This window comes from Anopheles moucheti, chromosome 2, assembly GCF_943734755.1.
Source record: "Anopheles moucheti chromosome 2, idAnoMoucSN_F20_07, whole genome shotgun sequence".
NCBI classification, from domain to species: domain Eukaryota; kingdom Metazoa; phylum Arthropoda; class Insecta; order Diptera; family Culicidae; genus Anopheles; species Anopheles moucheti.
The window spans coordinates 30,847,563-30,871,091 of record NC_069140.1 but is presented as its reverse complement, the minus strand read 5'-3'; the positions used below and the strand labels follow the sequence as shown (position 1 = coordinate 30,871,091).

At 45.6% G+C, this 23,529-nt stretch overlaps 1 protein-coding gene and 5 non-coding genes across 6 annotated transcripts; 5 read left to right on the top strand and 1 right to left on the bottom strand.

Moving 5' to 3' along the window:
• The first annotated feature begins 851 nt into the window (after window positions 1-851).
• Window positions 852-13,848, top strand: LOC128297103 (abnormal cell migration protein 10). The gene is made up of 4 exons (XM_053032668.1): window positions 852-1,200; window positions 9,593-10,569; window positions 10,646-11,018; window positions 11,096-13,848. Exons 1-4 carry the CDS (start codon window positions 1,138-1,140, stop codon window positions 13,139-13,141), a joined length of 3,459 nt encoding a protein of 1,152 aa, XP_052888628.1. The 5' UTR covers window positions 852-1,137; the 3' UTR covers window positions 13,142-13,848.
• A 3,372-nt stretch (window positions 13,849-17,220) lies between these two features.
• Window positions 17,221-17,303, top strand: Trnal-cag (transfer RNA leucine (anticodon CAG)). Its single transcript has one exon. It is a non-coding gene; the product is annotated as a tRNA-Leu (tRNA).
• A 672-nt stretch (window positions 17,304-17,975) lies between these two features.
• Window positions 17,976-18,058, top strand: Trnal-cag (transfer RNA leucine (anticodon CAG)). The gene has a single exon. It is a non-coding gene; the product is annotated as a tRNA-Leu (tRNA).
• A 757-nt stretch (window positions 18,059-18,815) lies between these two features.
• Trnal-cag (transfer RNA leucine (anticodon CAG)) lies at window positions 18,816-18,898 on the top strand. The gene has a single exon. It is a non-coding gene; the product is annotated as a tRNA-Leu (tRNA).
• A 940-nt stretch (window positions 18,899-19,838) lies between these two features.
• Window positions 19,839-19,921, top strand: Trnal-cag (transfer RNA leucine (anticodon CAG)). Its single transcript has one exon. It is a non-coding gene; the product is annotated as a tRNA-Leu (tRNA).
• A 252-nt stretch (window positions 19,922-20,173) lies between these two features.
• Trnal-cag (transfer RNA leucine (anticodon CAG)) lies at window positions 20,174-20,256 on the bottom strand. The gene has a single exon. It is a non-coding gene; the product is annotated as a tRNA-Leu (tRNA).
• Between the last annotated feature and the right edge of the window lie 3,273 nt (window positions 20,257-23,529).

Genomic DNA, 23,529 nt, shown 5'->3' with positions numbered 1-23,529 from the left:
TATTCTTTTGATTTATTCTGTCCCTCGCACACCCTACAGTGTGAAATGCGATTTATGTTTTATGCTGTGGGTTCTCCCTCTCTTCCTTTCTTATGTATGTTTCTTCTAAAGCACGCACACAATCACAATGCTCTACCGAACCTCACACACGTGTACGCTCTCTACCGTCGCCGTTATGCTGCGTCTTTTGTAAAGCAATCGTAAAGCATAGCATGCTATGCGGTACACTTACCGTACGGGCAGCAGTGTGCGTGCACGTTTGCATCAAGAAAGAAGTCGACTTCTTGTCCCGTCGACTGTCGGCGACGGGCCAAACACTCGCACAGTTGGTTTTCAATCTCGTTGATTCGTTCGAGTCGGAACGTTGTGCGTCGGCTAGCGTTATTATTCGAGTAGCAGCATTTGCAAGCCAGCGCCAAGCCAGTGGTGTGCCCGGCGGTAAAAGGCGACGGCTCATTCCTTGCTACCCCCTCCGCGTGTGGAGAGAACAGAGAACAAATCGGAGCACGCATTTTACGACTGCTGCGTACGGAAAATCGGGCAATACGCAAAACACGGCGTTGCAGTTGGGATTATTTTTTTTTTGGGTTGGTTTTGACATGTGCTGTGTTTTAGTAATGGTTCGGTGCGTTTCCTTATCGATAGAGGGGTGGTAGAATTTCCTCAAACAACGCAACAAAGCAACAAGAAAAGGGAGTGCGTTATCGAAAGTGTTTACCATACGCGTTGTGCCCTCGGTAGGCAGTGTTTGTGCCACGCAAGTGTGGGAGAGGTGATCTGTTCCTGCCCCGTCCGGGCCACAGTTCCAACTGATTCTCGCAGCCATCGCGAATAGAGCCGTGCAACCTTTGATCTGCGGCTGCCTTTAAGTGGCCGGAAGTCTGAAGCGGGTGTCTCTCTTTGTGTAGTGATTTTTTATTCAGTGTGAAGCAGCCACGCTCTAACCACGCTCCGGTGCGTGCGTATGGTGTGATCATGCCGATGAGTCTGCATACGGGAGAAGATCAATTGATCGAGTGCGCGCGTAGAAAGGCCATGCTCAATTAGACGTTTTCAGCTTGCAATCACGAGAAAACATACGAGAACGTGGAAGTATAGAACGGTGAACTCGGTGACACAATCTCACTTACCTCAAGGATGTCGATACTGGATAGCAGCTGGTCGGACTTTGATTCCGCCTCAATGTACTCGAATGAATGTGTAAGTCAACGATCCTCCATCACTCTATCCGTTGCGTCGCGTAGATTATACCGGCCATCCGTAAATCATCCCAATTACCCACCAAGCGAACAGCGTTGGGATTCTTCGGCCTGGCCCCCATTGCGGAAAGTTGGCGACAATTTTCCTTTGTTCTATTTGCAGTGACAATTGCTAGTCACGTTCGTGGTTCGTGTGCCGTTGCTTTGGACGAGTTCTTCTAGAATGGTTCTGCACCAACTGCAACTGTTGCAACCGAGAAGAGTTGGCAACACTGCAGTAGTTGTGGACGGTGGGCGACAGTGGCGGGCGGGGTGCGGGAACATATGGTGAAGGGTGAAGGGTAATTTATAATATTAATCTCATTGCTTGGAAGCTTGTTTCTTGCCTGCACTTGGATTATTTCAAGCAGCACAACTTCACCTCTCAGTCACTGGGATATGAATTATTGGAGGGAAACATGCAACGTTCCGAGAACAAAACCATCGGACCAAATTCGTTGGTGGACTTTCGGGAACAATTAACAGTCATTCAGCTGTGTGTAGCAATGAGCCCATCGAACTCTCCGTCCAGAGGGTGCCTTCATCCACTGACAATTAGTGCGTCTGTTTTTTTAATTAACAGCTAACAATGGCTACTCCACTGCAAGAGTCTTTGGCAAGCGGCACGATCCTCGACTCGTGTGATTCCCCAACGATTGCAAGAGGTTTCGTGGTCTCCAAATGTGGCGTTCCAAGACTAGCAGTTCGTTAAAGGTGTGTGGCTCATCTATACTGACCTTCGGAAAGCCTCACAACATGACAGTTTCTTATCGCCCACCGCATGCTCCATCTTCGTAAGTGAAGTGAAGCCATTGACACACGATGATGACACACACGCACTGTCACATCACTGTCAGGAAAATGGGGCGGAGGTTTTCAGACGACAAACATTCCCTGGGGTCAAACAAAGAATCTCTGCATCCATCGTTTGGACAATTGCGCTCCACGGCATGTTTTCGCTTTCGCCAGTGCGCGGCAAATGACCAGACAGGAATGTGTTCCCTTACCGCCCCTGGGTACACGATCGTCGGCGTACGATATGCGTACCAGGCGTAAAGATCGGACGGTTAGAATGAAACGTTCGAGCAAAACCGGCCGGAACGGTTGATCGGCTCCAACAATGGCGTCCAAGAGGGATGCGAACGGTCTTTAGCGAATCTTTAGCGAAATAGCGAGCGAGCGAGCGCGCGCGCAACTGAGCCGCGAAAATCGGTTCCGCCTTTTGCTTGCTTCCTGGAGAGCTCGGATCGTCGTTGTGCGCCGGTTGTCTGTGAAGTGGAAAAGAATGTGTTCTCGATTATGATGAACGGGAGGCGAAGGCAATGCAACAAACAAACAAAAAAAAAACACTCCTCGATGTGATGCTTACCCATTTCATTGTGTGGGACGGAAGCTGCACAACCGATGCCTCGGCTAATGCAATGCGAACGTTTGTTTATTCTGGCCAGACCGTATTTTCGTCCTCCCGTTCACACGCCCACCATGTCCGCACCGTGCACCGTAATGTGCAATGTCGGGTCCCGCGCGGTTTCGCTGTGGGCACGGGTGGATGAATTTCTTTTCGAGCTTCTTTTCTGAAAAATTGAAATACACCGAGACGGGAAAGGTTCGCGCCCATGTCTTGTTGGTGCTCCATGGTGCATTATTATTCCATCCGCTTGCCATCTGATACCGGGCGTAAGATATTTTCCTACGGCTACGATCGTTCGTCGGCGGATGCGGATGCGTGCAGAGTTCGGAATTTGAGCAGAACAGAACAGAACAGTGGTGCTTGTGGCACACCCACATGTACCCACCTCGGCGGGTAATTCAAGATCGGTGGATGAATGTAGTTTTCTTCTTTGTGAAACATTCTACCGAACGCCATCGCTTCCGCCCTTTGGGAGATACTTTATCCAGTACGCAGGCAGTAGTGCCGTCATTAAGAATTGCACCAAGGGTTCGAACCATGGGACTGTGGAAGCCAAACAAACAATCGAAAGTATTGAGAGCTTGTTTACGTCCAATTTACAGCCCTCACTCCTTTCGATGCGAGTGTTATCGGCGTTTGCGAGACGCCTTCATTCGTGTGATAACTTTGCTTTGTGACTATCAGCTTTTTGTTTGCTCCCGAAAGACTTTCGGTAAAGCCTTGACGGACTTTCCCGTCCACCCGCTCTGCAGTAGATCGTACGTGATCCGTACAAAGCAATGAGCGACCGTAGGGTCTTCCACGCACCCTTGTGACAAGAATGTTAACGGCTTCCGCGTGTGTGACTCCATGGAGGGAGGATACCCTTAAAATACACGATCCCGCGTCCCGGGTGGGTATTTTTTTCTTCTTTTAATAACGTGTACCTTTTGCGGTCGGTTCCTTCTGGCTCCTCGCCGCTCCGTTTAGAGTGAGGAATTTTTCGGGGTTTTTTTTGTTTTGAATTTCTAATGATGCGATGAGCTGACCGCCGATTTTTGGATCTGGTATTCTTCGAAGCAACTGCATGGGACATGGGACGGGACGTTACTGAACTGTCAAGTGTCGCATTATGCAGGCAAACCAACGACTTCTTCTCGTGTTGACAATGACCCGATGAACGCCATGTTTGAGCCCATGGGTTCGGAAAAGTTTTCCTGGAACTTGGAACTCTAAATCACCAATAAATCTCTTTCAGTCTGGCCGTTGCCTTAGCAATCGAACCGATTGTCGGCAACTTGGGATTGATTAGGGCAGGTAGGTTGTCGTTGGTCTTCTACCATTGCTTTCTCTACAGACACCTGGAAGAGGGATACTGATGTTTTCCACCAAGAAAAAACACCGAACTCGTACGTGTGTTTTGCTAGTTTGATAAGATAAGCTTTGCTGCTTTGAACATGGTTCTGCAATATTCTAATAATGGCAGAGGTCTTGCTTTAACACCATCCCTCCTATATAAGGACAACGTGCTGCACGATGATCAGGGTGGTCGATGAACGAAAAAAAAAATGCCGATCATATCACCCAACCGGGAAAGAACATCACAGTGTTGAATATCGTACGCGCACCGTACCGTCCACCACTGTGCACTGTGTGGCGTTTGATAATGGAGAAACACATTTGCGTGAAATGATGGGTTGCCCTGTGGTAAAGCTATTACTGCCGTATTCCGACCGAACCAATATGGTACGGTCGGAGTAAATACATATGCTGGATGAAAATGCACGGTGGCAGCGCGAGCCCATGTGTTGACATCCATTTAACGACCTACTCCCGGCTAATAAATCGCAACAGCGACGACAACTCGATGTGGCTACCAATACACGCTGTGGATCCCCGTGGCCCCATGCCAACCAGCCTGTGGATCTCATTATTCTTTATCATTTCTCGTCTACTTCGTACCAGCACCGAGCTCCGAAGTTTTACACTGTGGCCGTCGTTGACAGTCCCGACCATGAGTGGCCGCCGTGGCTGTGTCTGTCCGGTGGTGAATTATTATGTATTCAAATTAAACACTTCCTTTCCGGAGCTGAAACTGTCATTGTGTTTCAGCGAGAAAAACCGGAGCTATTATCCATATGGGGATGTGACGATCTACCGCAGATCCCCATTTCCCCATGCGACACGGTCCGTGGGCCATACTGTCCGCGGGGGAGGGTGGCATCATCTTGTTGTGCTGGAACATTATCGGAAGTGCTTGGAATTGATAATCAATGCCCGAAAAGGAACGCGTGAACGATCATCGTAACACCGTGATAGATCGTTTAACGATTGTCCAAAATTCTCTCTCGCCCGGGCAGGAAAGATATGAAAAACGTGCGGACAGAACCCGGCATCACTGCCACTGGTGTGTATAATGAAGCGAAGGTATTATTGAGCGATCCGTTCTAATCAGTATTCTTCCGCTTTGCCGTGGACGGAAGTTACCGTTTCCTTACCGTTGGCTACTGAATGGGTTAGTAGCTGCTACCGTACACACCCGGTAACAGCGAACATCGAACGCTAACGGATGTGCGCGCCCGGAATGGATTGGGAGGTGTGTGTGTCTTCCGCCGTCCATTGTTTTTGGCCCGTGTTGTGGGTGTCGGAAAGAAGACGTTTAATTTTAATGTACATTTGACGGGAGAGTACCGACCGAGCGGTTTCCTTTCTATTTCTCGCGCTGCGTATCACTGTGCGGGGCTTGCCTGAATGAGTCCGATACCGTTTTACCGTTGGAATCTTCCCGGGACTAAGCATCAGAACAGGAACACTTGTGTGTGCCATTGTGTTCCGGGCGAGTGCACAAACAGCTTGGGAACGAGAATGGAGATTATTGCTTTAATCATCCAAAGCGAGACGATGGATAGCGAGCTGACTTCCCCCAAAAAAGGGATGAATTCGTTCGCATTTGGAACGGCACGCATTCAAGCGCACGACGTCTGTTCGATGGAGCTGAAGAAAAGGGGACCCGAACTTTGATGTGTCTGATGGATGGATTTGTGTGTGCTTGGTTTTTTTTTTCTTCGCCCACTCCCTTTCGGGGTGTTGATTTTATGACAGAACGCAGCAAGTATGTAAATGACTATTTGAATGATAAAGACCGACCGCGTGACTGCTTGTTCGTGGAGTTGGTGTAACAATGGGAAAGAATAGGTACATGTTATTCTACTAGATACAGATTGTTTTTTTTTCTCCCCACTAGAAGTCATCCAGGTCCAGAAGTCCCTTTGCCTTGGGGACGGGATCTGTTTGACGAGTAGACTTTAGTGATTTGTGGTCTATAATGGCGGAAGAATGAAAAGATAATTGCTGCCGTATCTGCCATGATATACGTGCGCACCGCAAAACCGCAGATGAATGAACCAACAGATGCCAGTTGGCATTTAATTAGCGTCACTTTCTGACTATTCGGGGGTTTCGGGTTCTTTGTATTTCTAAAAGTTGCAACCAAAAGATAGAGAAAAACAAAACTGGGTTAGCTTGTTCCACTTTAATTCCTATGGTTTCCTACTGTATCTGCACGGAATTACACAAATGGACACCCGAAGTGTAGGACATTTCATAGCACGGCCCAATTCTCCCTCATAGCTTTGTCGGTGAACCCTTTGCAACGTACCGTTGGAAGGTGAAAGCTTGCCTACTGCGATCGAATGAAAGCTTCTTAAAGAGCAAAAACATTGCCGTAATGCGCTACGATGTTGCCGTAATAGTGTAGCGCTTTTCCGCTAGTGCTTTCGGATGGTGTAATATGCAGCAGGCCGGGACAAAGTCCTCTCACTTCTTCTAATCTAATTGTGTACCATTACGGTGTGGCTGGATTTGAGAGTGTTGAATTTCGTCCCGTTGCATTTATAGCCATCCGGGGATTGGGGAATGGAAGTATCACGAAATCACGGGTCACTCTCGCGTGACACACATGCCCTCCGTCAGCCAGGGGGTTGGTGGTTGTTGCATAACAAACCACCCGGCCCGCGCGTTACCGGTATCCGATTTGTATTCTTCGGCATGCTCATCCGCTTCCCTCCGTCCCAAAATACAACGCCATCTTGGGAGCGAGGTGGTCGACGCGGTACAGCATATTGATCGTGTTACGATTACTCACGGACGTGATGGACCCGTGTTGGCGTTGAAATTCCTTCACCCAACGCGCTTAATTAGCACAGTCGTTTTCTTTTTTTTTTCACCCGATCTTTGCACAATCAGCTGGCGACCGCGAAAGGCCACACATTTACCAACCGGTTACCGGTTACTGGGAACCTTCTATCCTTACCCATTTTGCTGCACGATGATTCATCCGCAGGGGTGAATGATGTTTGCTCGCGAATTGACGTCACGGCAGCGCCGGAGTCTCCGGTTGAATGGAGTGTTTTCATTCATCACACGGTCGTTACATTCCGTGGCGTCCTTCTCGTGTGTGTAATGTGGCGGCTACTTTTTCATCCCATTTACCTTCCCACTGCTGAGACTAAGCGTCGAGGTTATTTGCTTGTAAGTTTAGTGCAACGGCCGATAACTTCTGGTGCGGAGAGTTTTTGTACAGCGGTACCTCGACAGCGCCCTCTATAGCAACACGGATGCACTCGCGTTCTCTCGCTCTGCGAACCCTAACCTCGAACTTGTGAACTGTCAAACGGGGCAGTGTTGTGCAGACTTTTGATATCGATTCGGTACACTGTTTGGCCAATGGCTGCGGCTTGTGTACACACATTGGTGACACAACCCGGAAAACGGAGGGTTGAGCCGCAAGGAAAAACGGTATTACGAATCGTAGCGTGCATTTTCGGTGCGCATGCGTTTTACGCGGCTGTCCGTCTGCACGCGAATGAAACACGGAACGCGAAGACCCACTGTAAACGCACAAACAGTGGTGCAGCACTGGTGTGAACGCATACGAACCGGGGACTATCGCAGTACAAAACAACATGTAAAAAAGTCGTCGATTCGGCGAAACACATCGGACACCGGGGCAAATATTAAATACGTTTTCATCGAAGTAAACCGTGTGTCGTGCGGGTTTCTTTTTTTTTGGAGGAAGGATTGGTTTGTTTGCTAGATGGTTATTATACAAACAACGCCGCACAGCGGAACGTTTCCAAACCTGGGTTGTACAGTCACGAAACGGCACCGATTAGTCACTGGTCTAGAATTGAGAGATTATGTGCGCTAATTCTTGTTTGGCTGGCGACTTGACCGTACACACTAATCCGTCCGCCCGAGAAGCTGTTCAGTGCGAGGGTGAGTTGAGATAAAAATAAAAGTAAATCCGACGCGTCCTGCTCCGCATACATGGAGCGAAGCAGAAGGAGTGTTACCTGCTAATTGGCTAATAGGGTGGAATAAGGGAGGGCATAATAAAAACAGCACATTATCCACCCCCCCCCTTTGGCCGTACACACAATTTGCAAATTGGCTCCGAAAGACTTTCGCCATGTGTTCGTAGAATCACTGTGCACACGGGTCGGTCGCGCTGTGCTAATTCCGCGAAAAGAAGTGTAATTCCTCAAGTCCGCTACTGGAACTACCCACACGCGCGCGCGACAACGGTTCTTGCTGTGCGGTGCAACATTTTAGCGAAAACGGAAACACGGCGACTTTCCGTGCTCTCCCACATCCATGGCGTCCGCCGCCCTTCTGTGGAACCTGATTGCATTGTACCGGACGGACCGGATTCCGTGGAAGTTTATTTTCGTATCGAAGATTGATTGTTTTTTTTTTGCTCGTCTGTTGTGTTCTCTACGCTACTCCAAGATTCCGGTTTCATCCTGCACGAGAAGATCGAAGGCGGGGAATCTTGGTTGTGTGTCAATTGCGGTATGATGCAATGGATTCTGTGCGAGAAGAATTCCCGTAGTAAACGAACCTGATGTGCGCAAGTGTTTATATTGCGTGTACGCGTATGTGGCTGTGTGTTTGGTAGTTTATTTATCGGAAAATTTTTGAATGAATTTGAACCCATACGTTCTAGGGACTATCCTTGGGATCGATCGGTACACGGCGGTGGCAGGGTTTTCCCTTCAGTGAGTAATAACGGAAATTCTGAGAAGGAAACGTAAGATATTCGCGAGACTAGGCAGCAGCAGCAAGAGTATTACCCCACAAAAACAAACAAATGTTCATTGGGGTGTATGAGTATGTTTAGGGGTGGGAGGGTGATGTCGCGGTTGGTTGGAATTTAACCCAAGCCATGTGGGGATCGCGCAAGTGTTTCGGAAAATGTGTTTTCTTTTCGCGGCCCGTTGCGGTTCGTTTCATTTCTCAGTATTTCTGCTGTAACTTCTGGTACGCCCGGGTGACTAATGGTCGAATGGTCCGTGAAGAGAGAACCGATCTTTGATCCCGTTGGGAGGTTTGCATCATTGCGATAGCAGTAGTAGGCGTTGGATTGAGAAAGATTTGCCATAATACCGAGGGCTGTAGTGTGCTGACAGACACGATTTTCAATCCAAGTAGCCTAATTTCGTACCCAAAACGCTAGTGAGTTCAGTAGGCCAAGACTTCAGGGAGATTCGAAAAGATGAAATAGACGAGTGGACTTGGGATATTTTGACAACGAGCAGCCCATCTTTAGTGTCCGGTTGTTTTTTCCGGGGCTGGTCAGTTCATGTTTATTTTGTTGCATCTAAACGTTTTCACAGTGCCGAGTTCAGTGAACGAATCCGTCACGCTTGTGAACAGTAAAAGCAGTTCATCATACAAAAACTGTGGATGATAGAATCAGCGGGACAGACGCCGTGGATGTGGGTTGAACATTTTGATAAGTGGTAAAGTCATGGGATGGTCTGTTAGAATTTAATTGTGCCGAGTTGAGGTACGGTGCTTCTGCAATGAACTCAACTGTAATCTAGTCAGATCTTCTATCTCCGCACCATAAAACGCAACCGTACGGAACTGACTCTATGTTTCCATCGCTCTTTCCTTGCAGAGTTTCGATATCAGCGGTACACCGGGCACAACAGGCAATTCAACCACAGCGACGGTAGCAACAGCGGCTCGTCTACGACCGAAAAGTAACACATCTTCCGAGCGTACCGATTCGTACCGCTTCTCAATGGCGAACCTGGAGGAAACGCAAGAGGCGGAGCTGGATGCCATATTGGGCGAACTGAGCATACTGGAAGAGCGTGGTGATCTGCGCCATGGTCGTAGTCACAGCCGTACCAACTCCACAATATCCGCGGCTACCAACACGACGCTCTCGTCGGAAAGTGGCTGCAGCAGTGTGGCAGCCGATACAGTCTGCAGTGGTGGTAGCATTGCAAGCGGCATGGGTGTCGGAGGGGTCGGTGGAGCAAGCATCAGTTTACACCGGGAACCACGCACCGACAGTCCGGACAATGATTCCGCCTTCAGCGATACGGTGTCGCTGATGTCGAGCGAATCGTCCGCTTCTAGCAGTGTAAGCAGCTCCCATCTGAAGCACCTGCAGGCGGCAGCTGGAGGAATAGTGGCGCATAGTGCTGCGGCGGGACCAACAGCCAACCAGCAAAATTTGTCAGATGGTGGCAAACAGGCTAAAATTCACCTCGCACTACAAAAGCTAGAACAGGCGTCGGTACGGCGACTGTTTGTGAAGGCGTTTACGGCCGACGGTGCCTCCAAGTCACTGCTGGTCGACGAAACGATGAGCTGCGGGCACGTAACGCGGCTGTTGGCAGACAAAAACCACGTCCAGATGGAGCTTACTTGGGCCATCGTAGAGCATCTGCCTGAGCTGCAGATGGAGCGACTGTTCGAGGACCACGAAATGCTGGTAGACAACTTGATGCTGTGGAATCGGGACTCGAAGAATCGGGTGCTGTTTCTGCAGCGACCGGATAAGGTAGCATTGTTTAAGACACCCGAAGCTTTCCTGCCCGGTACACAGATGGCTCCCGGAAGTGAACACGACGAGCATACGAGGTAAGCATCGCCAAAAAGAGTCACGAAGGCGTTACGTGAGCTTGAAATCTAATCGTTTTTTTTTCCTCTGCCACAGGACAATGTTGCTGGATGAGTTCTTCAACAGCGGGAGCCAAATCACGCTGGAAGGGCCCCTATATATGAAGAACGATGCCAAAAAGGGCTGGAAGAAATATCACTTTGTGTTGCGGGCATCCGGGTTGCATTACTATCCGAAGGAAAAGACACGTTCCGCAAAGGATCTGCTCTGTCTGGCACTGTTTGCCGGGCACGAAGTGTACCGTGGACTTGGGTGGAAGAAGAAACACAAAGCCCCGACAGACTATACGTTCGCGTTGCGCTGCCCGAAAGTACCGCCCGGTGTGAAAGGCATACGGTCGGTCAAGATGCTGTGTGCTGAAGATGCGTCCACGCAAGAAAACTGGATAACTGCCATACGCGTTATGAAGGTCAGTATTAATGCGCATCCCGTTGCGAGAGGAAAATGGGTCCTAATGGAATCTTCTTTTTATCTCTCTCCCCACAGTATGGCAAGAAGCTTCTAGACAATCACCGAACGCTGTTGGATGATCTGGCTCGGGAAGAGCTAGACAAACTCAGCTCTGCTCGGAGCAGCTCCATTGGGAGCATTGTATCGTCCGTTCCTTCACAGTGCAGCACGGGAAGCAGCAACAGTAGCGGAAGTGGTAGCAATCATCTCCTTGTTCCTCTCAACACAACCAATGGCAGCAATGGTAATGGGTGCGCGTCCAACGGAAATGGACGTCTCTCGAGGGCGTCATCGTCAAGCTCGAGCGGATGTCTGTCGGACGAGAACAACGGGTTCGATTCCGAGTTCCCAACGGGCACCATTAAGCGCAAACCCTCGATGAAACCAAATCTTCCACTCACCTCGATGACACGCCAGCTGAAGGAGGTCGGTGAGACAACGCGACTGAAAGATTCACCCGGTGCCGGATCTACGGGGTCGGGTTCGATAGGTGATGGTGGTACTCTGACGCGACGTCACAGTCGACGAAGGAGTGAAGAAAGTACCGGCAGCGGTACTCTTAAACGACGCCCGATTCCAACGCAAAATCGTGGATCGATCGAAAGCATGAGTTCCTCCGCCTCAACGCCAACGCCCGTGGGTAGTGTGTTGAACACGCCGGTCAATTTTGAACCACCGGTTACAATCCTGAGCCCATCCGCTCATCCAACTATTATAACACCGAACGGCGTTGGCCCCGGAACGATCGTTGAACCGATACCGTCCTGCATGACTGATTCGACATTTTCGCTTCCGCCACCACCGCCTCCACCCGCTTCAGACGATCCGGCAATAATGGGAGCGAACTTCTCCGGTTCTACGCTCTCGCTTGATTCGCTACCGCCTCCGCCACCGCCGAACGAACTTGACAACTCATTCAGTGGATCTCAACTGTCGCTGGCTTCTGTGCAATTACCTCCACCGCCACCACCGTCGGTATCGGCAGGTTCTTCCATGTCAACCGTGCAGTCTTCCTCCGTGCTTCCTGCAGTGAGCACAACAAACAACACCAATGGTGTTGGTACCGTACGCCAGCAGGAACCGCGTTCAATCAATGCGACACCGTCAGTGGCGCAGTCCATCATGAAGCTGAACAGCCACAGTCACACGTTACCGAACCCAACACCTGCCGCCATCTTGAAAAAGGAACCAATCTACTCCAAAACTCTGAAGCCATCAGCACTGAAAGCTCCTCCATACAAGGCACCGCCACCATACAACGGTTGTGATGGTTCCGCTTCCGATGTACCGGCGGCTCCAGCGAAGAGTGTGTCCTTCGCCGAGTCCCCCGTGTTGTTGCGACGCAAGGTGTGCTTTGAGGATGAAGTTTCAGAAGTACCACCCTCGCCGAGACGTCTCTGTGCCACATACAGCGTTGGTCCTCCGGCTCCACCACCCAGAGCGGAAGCGACACGCCTTTCCACAACATACACTTCGCCGAAACGATTAAGCGAATCGAGCGCCAATCCTCCTCACGATTTTCTCAAAGATCTCCAGCGTGTGATGAACAAAAAGTGGCAGGTAGCGCAAAAATGTAAGCTAGAACCAGCGACCACTCCACACGAAGTGCTCGGCTTCCGTGACATTCACGGTGGTAACGATCTGTACTCGTCGGCTACACCCTACTACCGTGAGACGGCCAACGTAAGCAACTGGGTGCAGGAACACTACGGTGGTGCTCCGGACGGTTTATACGAGAATCTTGGCAGCAACATGGGCATGGAACCGAACTATCCCATCGTTCCGAACGTAGCGAACGTTCCGCTGCTCCAGCAACTTCCGACCGGTAGCCCTTTGCCTTCTGGAGGTAGCGTGAAGAAGCGCCCACCTCCACCTCCACCAAAGCGCAGCGAGAAGACACAACTGACCACTACGTCTACATCTGCTGTTGGCCACACGGGTCCCACAGTATCACAACCCGGCCCGTCTCCTCATCTCCATCATCACCATCATCATCAACAGCTGCTGAATCATCAATATCTACAGCAGCAGCAACAACAGCAACCACATCAACCACCACCAACCCATCAGCAGCGGGTCTGAACCCTACTGTGCCTGTATTGGCCACAATGCAGGAAAGAAAGTGCTACCAAAACCGATACGTACTAGCGACGTGGTACGTGGTAGGCATGACGCCTAAATACTGTGGCGAACGATATCCCGGTTCTTTACAGGTTTATCCTTTATAGTTTATTCCACTCTTTTTAAGCGCTTTTGTTCTATCTACAAAACCGCTGCGTCCGCTGCGTCGATTGGGGATTGGGGGATCCAAAAGGATGCTACTTGGCGGTGACGCCTTCTACTAAGCGTCTTGGTTCGATCGATCCCGGTTGATGATGCCCAAATCAGCGCCCTCTTGTGGGGGCCTGAGGAATTCTTATCCTAACTATACCGTTCCTACCACGATCGCGTCGTTACAAAGTGACTGGCCTAAATGGGATGGATGGGCGATGTAGCGAAAAGAACACTTACGCATATTGCACATATACACGCGAACTATGCGAACCGAAAGTCTGCTTAGAAAAAGAATGGAATGTTCTTCCTAGTTACTAACTGTTACGCCAATAAGGTTAGGAATGATCTTGAAGCTTGTAGGCGAAATCGAGTAATTTAGTAGATGCGCAATCGATCAATCATTATTGTGATTAGGTAGCAAAGCAAATGGATACCGCTAACACTAACGCAGCGACGAAGCGAAACACAAGTGCGTTGTTTAAGTATAATTTATTTAAACTCTTTATTCAACTCAATTACTACAACCACAAGCGAATGCGTAAACGAATTCGAATTCGAAGCTTGTTTCTTTAAATAATTCATTACATTTGCACAGTACTACTGTAAGCGGTTAGTGTTTAAGAAGAATCTCCGCTATGACGCTCCGTTCGGATCCGGACAACGGACATCCGCCGGAACTATGTACAGTTTCTTATGCTTTGTTTTAAGGCGAATCACGGATTAGCGACGGGGGGTTTTGATTGTTATAAAATAAAGCGATATAAAATATCCGGCTCTGGAACAGAACCAACAGTGGAATGGAGGTTGGCCGAGGGTTTCACTTTTGAGGCCATATGGTTGTTGTTAGACTGAGAAATGCAGAGAGAGAGAGAGAGAAAGGCGAGCAAGGATGCTTGTCGGGCAAGCATCAACGATAAAAGCACTGATACTGGGGGGTGCAGTAACCAGAGAAGGATGTTCAATCTTGCTAAACCAAAAGTTGGGAATCCGACCCCAAGAGCCCACACGATAAGAGACACACACACACACAGAGAAAGAGAGAGAGACTAAGAGTTCTGTACAGTTTTTACGGTTCTTAACGTCGGTATGCCTAGGAAAGGAATAGTAAACCGAGCTAAAGGTTGTTACGGCGTGAACGATTTACTAACAGCAAGAAGTGCCATGGGCTTAGCGTAGTTTTTAAGCGGATTCACATTAATATTACCGTAAAATAAATGTCGTAATAAACCTTCGAACACTGGGATATGTACGTCGACTTTACTACCACTCTCTGCTTCGATTATCGTTTTATGTAGATCGTGCGTTCGTACGTACGTGTGCTCCGCTAATATTAGAAACATTATGAAAACCATTTGCATTTCCTTTTGTTGCAAAAAAATCAACATTGTTTACCTTGTTCTCTTGCTGTTGAGATAAGTTGTAACTGTCACGTAGCCGTACATGTAATAATGTGGCAAGTAGTTCTCAAATGATTAAAGTTTCATTTGAACGGTTTTGTCATTGAATGGTTACTATATTAAGCTTTCCGGGAGCAGTTGTATAGTACTGGACCGGGGAATCCTGTCCAGCTATAGGGCCTTTTTGGTAGTAGCGAAAGTAGACGTGCGCTTTTGGAGGCATCATTTATGACGATTTATATAACGATTTTACCCGCAAATCGTATACGTTTGCGGTACGAATCAATATTAATAAGTAAAATAATACACTCAATAAACAATGAAAAAATAAAACACACACACACAGCATAATAAAAGCATCAGACTACGATTATATGAATAAACACCACAATGGAGGCATACAATAATTTTACAAAGAATATATATCGAATTTTACAGTGAAAGTGTAATAAGAAAGACCAGAAGCGCAGCAGCAGTAACATTTGTGAAGGTATGGTAAAATACACACAACGTGGAGAAGTGATTTTTTTTGGCGGCAATCTAGGGGGTTTTTTGTTCGTTTTTTCGATAAAGTATTTTACACTGTCCATGTATTGGACGATAAAAAAAGTATAGTAGAAAGAACAATATTAAATTATAAAACACAATTCAACAAGAGACAAGCAAACGGAGTCGGGTCGTCGACTGTGGTTGGATGAAAAGTTGATAATATATTAGGAATAAACAAAACATTGGTGCTTTCAAAATTCTTGTAGATTGCGGCGTGACACGTGACTCGGAGAGGATCCTTTGCCGGCCTGTTGCACACGCCCTCTGGTGTGTGCGGTGTGCTACTGAAGAAGCTTTTGATGATGATCAGGGGAACACTAATAACTAGGTGAGTCGCAGAAGTACACACAGTTGTGAGAAATAAGCTTCAGTTCGATACGTCTATCAACCTTAACCTCAATTAATAATGCAAAGAATGATTGATGAATGAATGCCAAAATATACAACACAAGTACACTGACGATCGCACTCAAACTGTATGATCAGGCCATACACATTACGACACTACCGTCTTTGTTTCGTAGTTATCAAAATGATTCTTCTTGTTCCCACATGGTAATGGATTGGGAAAGCGATAATAAAAACGAATAATAAATTTAGCATCCATTAATATTAACGCTTCCCTGTCGACGTGTTCCATGCTTTTATGGAGTGATCTCTGTATACACAACCACAACATTCTAAATAAGTATATTACTAAATCGGGAAGCGAGTTGTGCAAGTTATGGCTGAGAACGGGTGGAGAAATAAACAAAAACAAAACACATCATTGAAAGAATATGCTTTCAAAACTGCTTTCTTCCACTCTAGGGGTTTTGGGGGCGGAATGAGCGTTCGGGAGTTTGGGCTCTGTCGGTGCGTCCGGAATGGGCGACAACCAAGGAGGCTGGATCATGATCACTCCGCTCCGCAATCAGCTAGTGGATTCATTAAGGATGCTTAAAGAAGCGAGTAACCCGAACCAAAATTCATACAGGAACAAACGAATGTAGGAAATATTAGTGTGTGAAACGCGCAACGCATGTAACCGGAACCGTCTGTAACAATCAGTACGTTTATAGAAATGCTGGATTAACAGTGAGAAAGGTAGATAAATCAGTGTGCGTGCGGCTAAAACAAGGGCGAAAAAAGGATCTTACTGATCGAAGAGTGTGAAAAAAAGAATAAGCGACTGATCAATATGTATATTGTAGCTTGAATGTTCCTGCGCTAAAAACCTCTTACTGCTTTTTTACGCACACTTGTGAACCATATACTGCATGCCTTTTTAAGTATTATTTCCTTTTGGTTTCTTTGTTGCCGGACGATGCAAGAGTGTATTTTTTGGGTATTTGTGTAATAAAAATGCGTCAAAGATAGCATGAAATGAGTTTGCGTGCAGAAAACGGGAAGGTCCCTCCGAAGGAACCGAAGTGATACGACGACGACCGAAGCAGAAGGTGTAATGGGGGCGCAAGCTGGAACTGTTGGGACAAATTTGTAATGTGTTAAGAAACACCAGACTAATGCAAAATGTAATAAACATTAACATTAAAACGGAAGCTTCCAAGCTTGATGAACAGTAAACTATGTAAAGTAAAAGAAACGACTAAGAATAAAGATGCTGCCATTATAAAAAACACGAGCTTTACGGAATATATGTATATTTGTATTTGGTATATTTTGCGAAAGGAATTTTCAGCGTAAAAACCATTAGAACGGTTGCGGGGTTTGCGTTACCCCCAAACAAGGGGTTTGCGTTGCGCTTTCGTTGTGTTTGCTCCGGAGGCGCGTATGACGCGCTGCTGTTCTTCCGCGCGTGTGTGGCGCCCGATTGAACTGTATTGAAGAAGATCATGTGTTGCATAATGAGCATATGTTTGTTTTGCGTTTCTGTCCAACATAGCATCGTGTGGTGCGTAAACCGATCCGGTGCGTAATGTTCTTAAATTTAGCTAACACGTCAGGATGGCCGAGCGGTCTAAGGCGCTACGTTCAGGTCGTAGTCTACTCTGTAGGCGTGGGTTCGAATCCCACTTCTGACAAAAGGAAGTTTTTTTCTCATTCCATCTCCCCACACGCATATAATTGTTTGAAATTGTAGAGTTTTTTCTCTATTCGTTAAAATTATGCAACGGGGGGAGGTGGGATTCATTGCGATGAAAAAAACAGGAGGAGGTAGGTAAAGGAAGGTATTCATTGATAAAAGAGTGTTGTGTGTAGTGTACACACACCACAACCCCCGCACTACGAAAATGCTTGTGTATTGTTGTAATTCATTTTTTCGATTAATTATTTCGCAGTTCTATAGAGAGATTATACATGAATCATGACAGAAATTGCACACTGTCTATTTAAACTTATTTCAGAGTTAAATGCAAGAGATAAGAACTCAACCTTTTATTATTGTGTTTGTTTTTTGTTCTTTAGTTGTATCGCCATTTCGCCACAATGACTTACAGTGTCATACAAGGTTGGCTATGCTTTTGCATAATGTTTTGTATGTGTGTGTGCGCGTGTGTAGTTTATTGTTGTTTTACTTCGTTTGTTTTCTTGTTAGACCGTATTTTGGTGCTGCATTATTAACTTTTTTGCAACACTTGCTTAGACACCGGTTCGCTTCATTTTCGCATCTCTATCCATGGTGAAATGTTTAAAATACTGCTATAAATAAGCGTTGGTGTCCGATTCGGGGGAGTTTAAGAAACAATAGACAAGTCAGGATGGCCGAGCGGTCTAAGGCGCTACGTTCAGGTCGTAGTCTACTCTGTAGGCGTGGGTTCGAATCCCACTTCTGACATAATGATCTCCTTTTTAATTTTATATTGTTGTTGGGCAGCCGTTTTGTTCAATTCAAATTACTTTACTCTTTTATTCTTTGTTGGAAACTCAGACAACCAATAAGGATCTTGGAAAATGGAATGGACCAGGAAAGTGTAATTTTGTTTTCGAGACTATTTTGTTCACCAAAATGTAGAAATTTAAAATGCCGGTTGTATTACCAAGTGATGCATGTACCATATTATACAACATGCTCCCGTGTATAAGCTGCATCTTCGAAGTAATGTATAATATACTAGCAAAAAAGCAATACGACGTGGTCGTTCCGCTTAAATAAAAATAATATTCTTAGTAACTTGAAAGAATTTGAGACGATCTCTTGTTTGACACCACTCAACGACCGGATAACCCAGTTGTAAACTTATCACCAATCGGTGGATTTTGCTTCTCGTCTTTTGGGATCAGTTGATTAAAGTCTCCTTCTTCCATATTTCTCGAGCATTCTTCTCTGTTAAGATCGTGAACGGTGTATTAATAGAAATGTACATTATTGATGTCCTCACCCTAACGTGTCTGCGTATTGAAAAATAGTGTCATACATGTATCAGAGACTGTTTGAAGGCTTTGAATATAAAATTTAAACAAAAAAGATCACCTTATACAAGGGGAAGTATGGTAAATTGTAACGACGTTTGAAAGGCGATTTACATATTCTTAAAATAGATTTTATTCACAATCTAGTACGATTCGCGATGGTTTTACGAAACAATAGACAAGTCAGGATGGCCGAGCGGTCTAAGGCGCTACGTTCAGGTCGTAGTCTACTCTGTAGGCGTGGGTTCGAATCCCACTTCTGACATTACTCACCATTGTTTTGCTTTACTTTACGGAAGGCTCAATGTTAATTATTAAGTAGCAACAACATAGTGCAGCAAAACAAATACATACCAAAATTCATACCTATCTACATGAACCACGATACACAACACCACATTACACAACACCACATTGCCTAACATCATCACCGGGCAGGAAAAAACTCATATCTCGTGGTGGTGTGTGGTGGTTAATGATAATTATACGATTCATAATAATAGTCATAGTAATAGTCGATTCATAATAATATGTTTAATTACCTCGTTGTCCAAAAATATTGACTAGCTTATGTTTTTCCAGTTTTTCCATAAAGTCGCTCGTGCTTTCGCGTGAGCATATATTAGTATTGTCTTAAAATAATTGGTTAATAAAATGATTTAAGATACTTCCAAACAACAACTTTTTGTTTGCCCTTACTATGCAAAAAAAAATCCATGTGGAAATTAATCGTTCTTCTGCTAATCTTACATCGAGGACATACATTGAACTTACTACATAGTAATTTGACGTGCTGTTATTCATAACGGAAACATTTCGGTGATTTGTAAAATAATTTGTAAGATGTAAAATAGTTTCACGAATATTTAAAATTAAATTACACGCTGCATTAATTAAAATTACACGCTGCAAAGGATACAAATCAGATGTAATGTCACGCTATGAATCAGCAGGAAAAAAGGTTTGAAATAGGATGAAGTTGCTAATTTTGCTGAAGTATTATTATCTTGTTGAATGTTAAAATCCGGTCAAAATTATCGTCTGAAAAGTACGCGTTGATCTGTACGTGTAGAGATGTAAATGTGAAATGGTTTATTGTTGGTATATAGGAACTATGCGAACGGAAGAAGTTGAATTGAAATCCAGTTCTGCCCTTGCATAGAGCGTGATAACCGGTACGATATGAATCAGACGGCTTTCGACATGTCAGGATGGCCGAGCGGTCTAAGGCGCTACGTTCAGGTCGTAGTCTACTCTGTAGGCGTGGGTTCGAATCCCACTTCTGACAAATGATACTTTTTTATGTTGTTTAGTGTGGGTGCCGCCCTCACAATAGTCGTTTTACTATTGTTAATAATCACTACTCTCTAGGTATGGTATTGTGATGTGTGCGTTTGTTTTACGTAATGCTAAGGAAGGTAATAGTATTTTGAAACACACGTGTGTGACACAATAGGAACACGCGGAATTAAGGGGGTATTACATAGTGGATACACAATCAGGTTTGCACAATGCAAAAACAACAAAAAAAGGTATCAGTTGTCAGAAGTGGGATTCGAACCCACGCCTACAGAGTAGACTACGACCTGAACGTAGCGCCTTAGACCGCTCGGCCATCCTGACTGTCGAAGTAGGGGGGAAATAAGCACCAATAAATACTCCAGCAACCAACAACTTGCATAATTTCCGTGTAGGCATTAAATTCTCATCATTTGTTTAATGGCAGAGCGGCGTATGATCTGTAAATTACCCGGAGTTTGATCTGTAAGCAAAACTGTAAATTAAAGAAAATAATAAGCTACAAAATTCCCTAATTTTCTTCCGATACGTGAAGGTTCTATACATTAATCTTACCACTAACATTACTACAATTACAATTCCAATTACATCGTCAGGTACAGCCACACAAAAACTTAATGTTTCTTTCCCCACATTAATATGCTGCTTTTACGTTCTAAAAATAGCATCAACATAGCGCATAGCGCCACCTAGCAGAAATTATACAAACATCATCGAGTGTTCATTGAAATGTTTCATAGAAAATTTTGAAATATTTCACTGCTTAAATTTTTCAACGATAGCCGTTGACTGGGTGTAATTACGCTTGAGCGGTTAAATGAAGAGAGCATTTTAGTGTATATTCTTTTACTATAGCATAAATACATTACCGTTGTACAAATTTGAACCAATTTTCGTTAAAATACGCAGCTGTTTTATTTGGACACATTTCATAAGAATATGAATTAATAAACAATTTATTTCCTCTGTTAATACTGGTAAATATAGTAAGGCAATAGCCGTCATAGAGGAAGTTAAATATATAGTGCTGGTAAAAACCATTGCTAAACGATCAACACTAAACGCAAATGTTAAGGTTATAGTGATTCCAATTAGAGTTGACTTGACATTAAATCTTAACAACACGATGTACAGCGTAGAGGTAATCACAAGAAGGACGCAGACCTCTTTACAACATTGTTGTAGGAGGACAGTTTTTAAACGAGCTGAGGTCGAATAAACGAACAGCAAACGTTCCATTATTCTCAATTATTGCCAATAAATAGGTTTACTTGAATAACTTAACAAATCCACATAGTAGCTCCATCACCAATTAGTTTAGCTGGGAAATTCATATATCGACAGATAATTAGACCATCTCAATCTAATGTAGGGGTTAGTGAAGGGTTATCATGTTCATCATCATCATCGGAAGATTAACGCGGTAAGCTACAGTTGAGTGAAATGGTACGATATTTTCCTTAACAGATTAACAAATTTCCGTAGCCTACGTACAGGTATTGGTATACACATTGTATGTGCATTACGCAGCCATGTGCAATCAATGTCGATTAACTAGTTTGAGAAGAAAAGCCGTTAAAATGTAATGTAACGGTCAACCATACGAGTAGGATTAATGGTTAGCAAATGTCTTTGAGTTCATTATTTCTATAATCTAATCACAGGACGAGACCCCATAAGAAATACCCTGGTAAGGTATGAGCACCATTTGTTCAAGGGTCACCAAATGGGATGCTTTTAATTATTCGCAGTTCATACAAATGCCATCAAACCGAACACGGTGCTTGGTTGTCGGAGAGGGTAAAAAAAGGACAGAAGAGCGAAGAAGATGTTGTTCCCTGTGTTCCATTACAAGGTGATAAATCAGTTCTAAATTACAGCCAAAACTTAAGGAAACTTCGTCCGCTTCTTAAGATTCGCTCGAATGCTCAATGTCCGATCGGTCGATACGGTTGTAGTAATATTAAAATACGCTTCCCAGAGCTACACACAAACTTCACCGAGGGGTTGAAAGTGAATAAAAATAGTAAAACAAGTTTTATCGCTTGTAAGCACAACATACTCTACCGGGGGTCAAAACCGTACCGTGTAAATGGCTACAAACTAACTACTTGATTTGACCCGTCTATGTGACTCTTTTTTCTCTCTGTCACTCTCCGCTTAGTTTTTCTGCTTCTTGACCGTTGGTCAGCACCAGAACGACCTTTTTCGTCCGGGTTTCGTCCGGAAGATGAAGGGTACGATTGAGCCGTCTCGACGTCTCGAGGGTCAATCTGAGCTGAGCATTGGAGATAATAATAATTAGGATGAAACCAATCTAATTCTGTGCAACTTTGCCCGTCCACTGTCGGGAGCCGTGTCCGGATCGGGATCCCGGGATGTCCCTTAAGGGCATCCCGAACTTGACCTGCCCTGTTGACCTGGTCAGCGCCGCTTCCATTTGCATTTGCATACCCGGGCATTGCATTCCGTTGCGTAAAAAAAGTGTCCTTTTGTGATGGTTTGCCAAAGCCAAAGGGTCAGTACAGTGTTGGCCGGTGTGCAGTGTGAGAAAAAGGTCAGCATTATACAGGGCGACTGGTCGACACCAACTCCGTCCATCCTTCAAGCTGACCAACTGACTGTGCACGAGGGGAATCGTACGTCGCCCGGTACGAGTGCGACCTTTTAAAGCTTAAGAGTGACCTTCCGTTTCGATTGCCAAACCGTTTTAGTTTCGGACCTTAAAATTAAAATTTCCTTCCCATTTAAGTTGCCTACTGCTCATTTTTTTGTCTATTCCTTGCCGTCCATGGAAGCTCCGGGGGCCAAGTGTCATAACCCCTGTTGGGCATGTGCCCGCTCGACCAATGGTCAGTTCGAAGCGTGTGTTAGTTCACCCCGGAATGAGAGTGTTGCCGACAATTTGTCGACCGGACCGGACTGACCGGTGGGAAAATGGGCCCTTCCCGGGTTGAAAATCCGTGTGTAACTACATCATAATATAAACAACCCTTACAGCAGTAGGGCCGGACAGTGATTTTACCCTCGTTGTAAAATGTATCAACGGTTTACCGATTGGCGGGAGCGAGCCAAGATTAAGAAAATGTTCTTCGGTAAACCCGTGTCGGCAGAACGTTTATTAAATTAAATCTCGTCCTGGTCAGCTGGTGGAGGCACTCGGACCATTCGGGTAGGGGTCCTTCGGATAGGGCGTTTTTTAAGGGTTCGGCCTCTTCGATTAATGAAGCCAGGGGTTAACTTACACGAGACGGCTTCGTTTAATAATCGGTGTACCACTTGCAGAAGCAATCTCGAACAAAAGGGTGCCTGGCTCATTTGCCAATCACCGGTTTGGACGATGGTCAACCGAGGCTGGAAGTCGGTTGGAATTTGAAAAATGGCGCCCGATAGTTTTGCATTCCGATGTGAAGAGATTGCTTTCGATTGGCATCAGTTATGGTTGTTGGCGTTAAATTAGATTCTGCTGCAAAGTTAGTGTAAAGATAGACTGTAGGTATATGAAGTGAAGCATTAGTGAATAATGTTGTTCGTAACAAACTTCGCTAAAACATTATTAAAACACATGTTCTATATCAAAGCGAACGTGATTGCATT

Coding starts and splice junctions, on each gene's coding strand:
- LOC128297103 (XM_053032668.1), top strand. CDS start 1,138: ATGTCGATACTGGATAGCAGCTGGTCGGACTTTGATTCCGCCTCAATG. Junction 1,201..9,592: donor CAATGTACTCGAATGAATGT/GTAAGTCAACGA, acceptor CTTTCCTTGCAG/AGTTTCGATATCAGCGGTAC. Junction 10,570..10,645: donor GAACACGACGAGCATACGAG/GTAAGCATCGCC, acceptor CCTCTGCCACAG/GACAATGTTGCTGGATGAGT.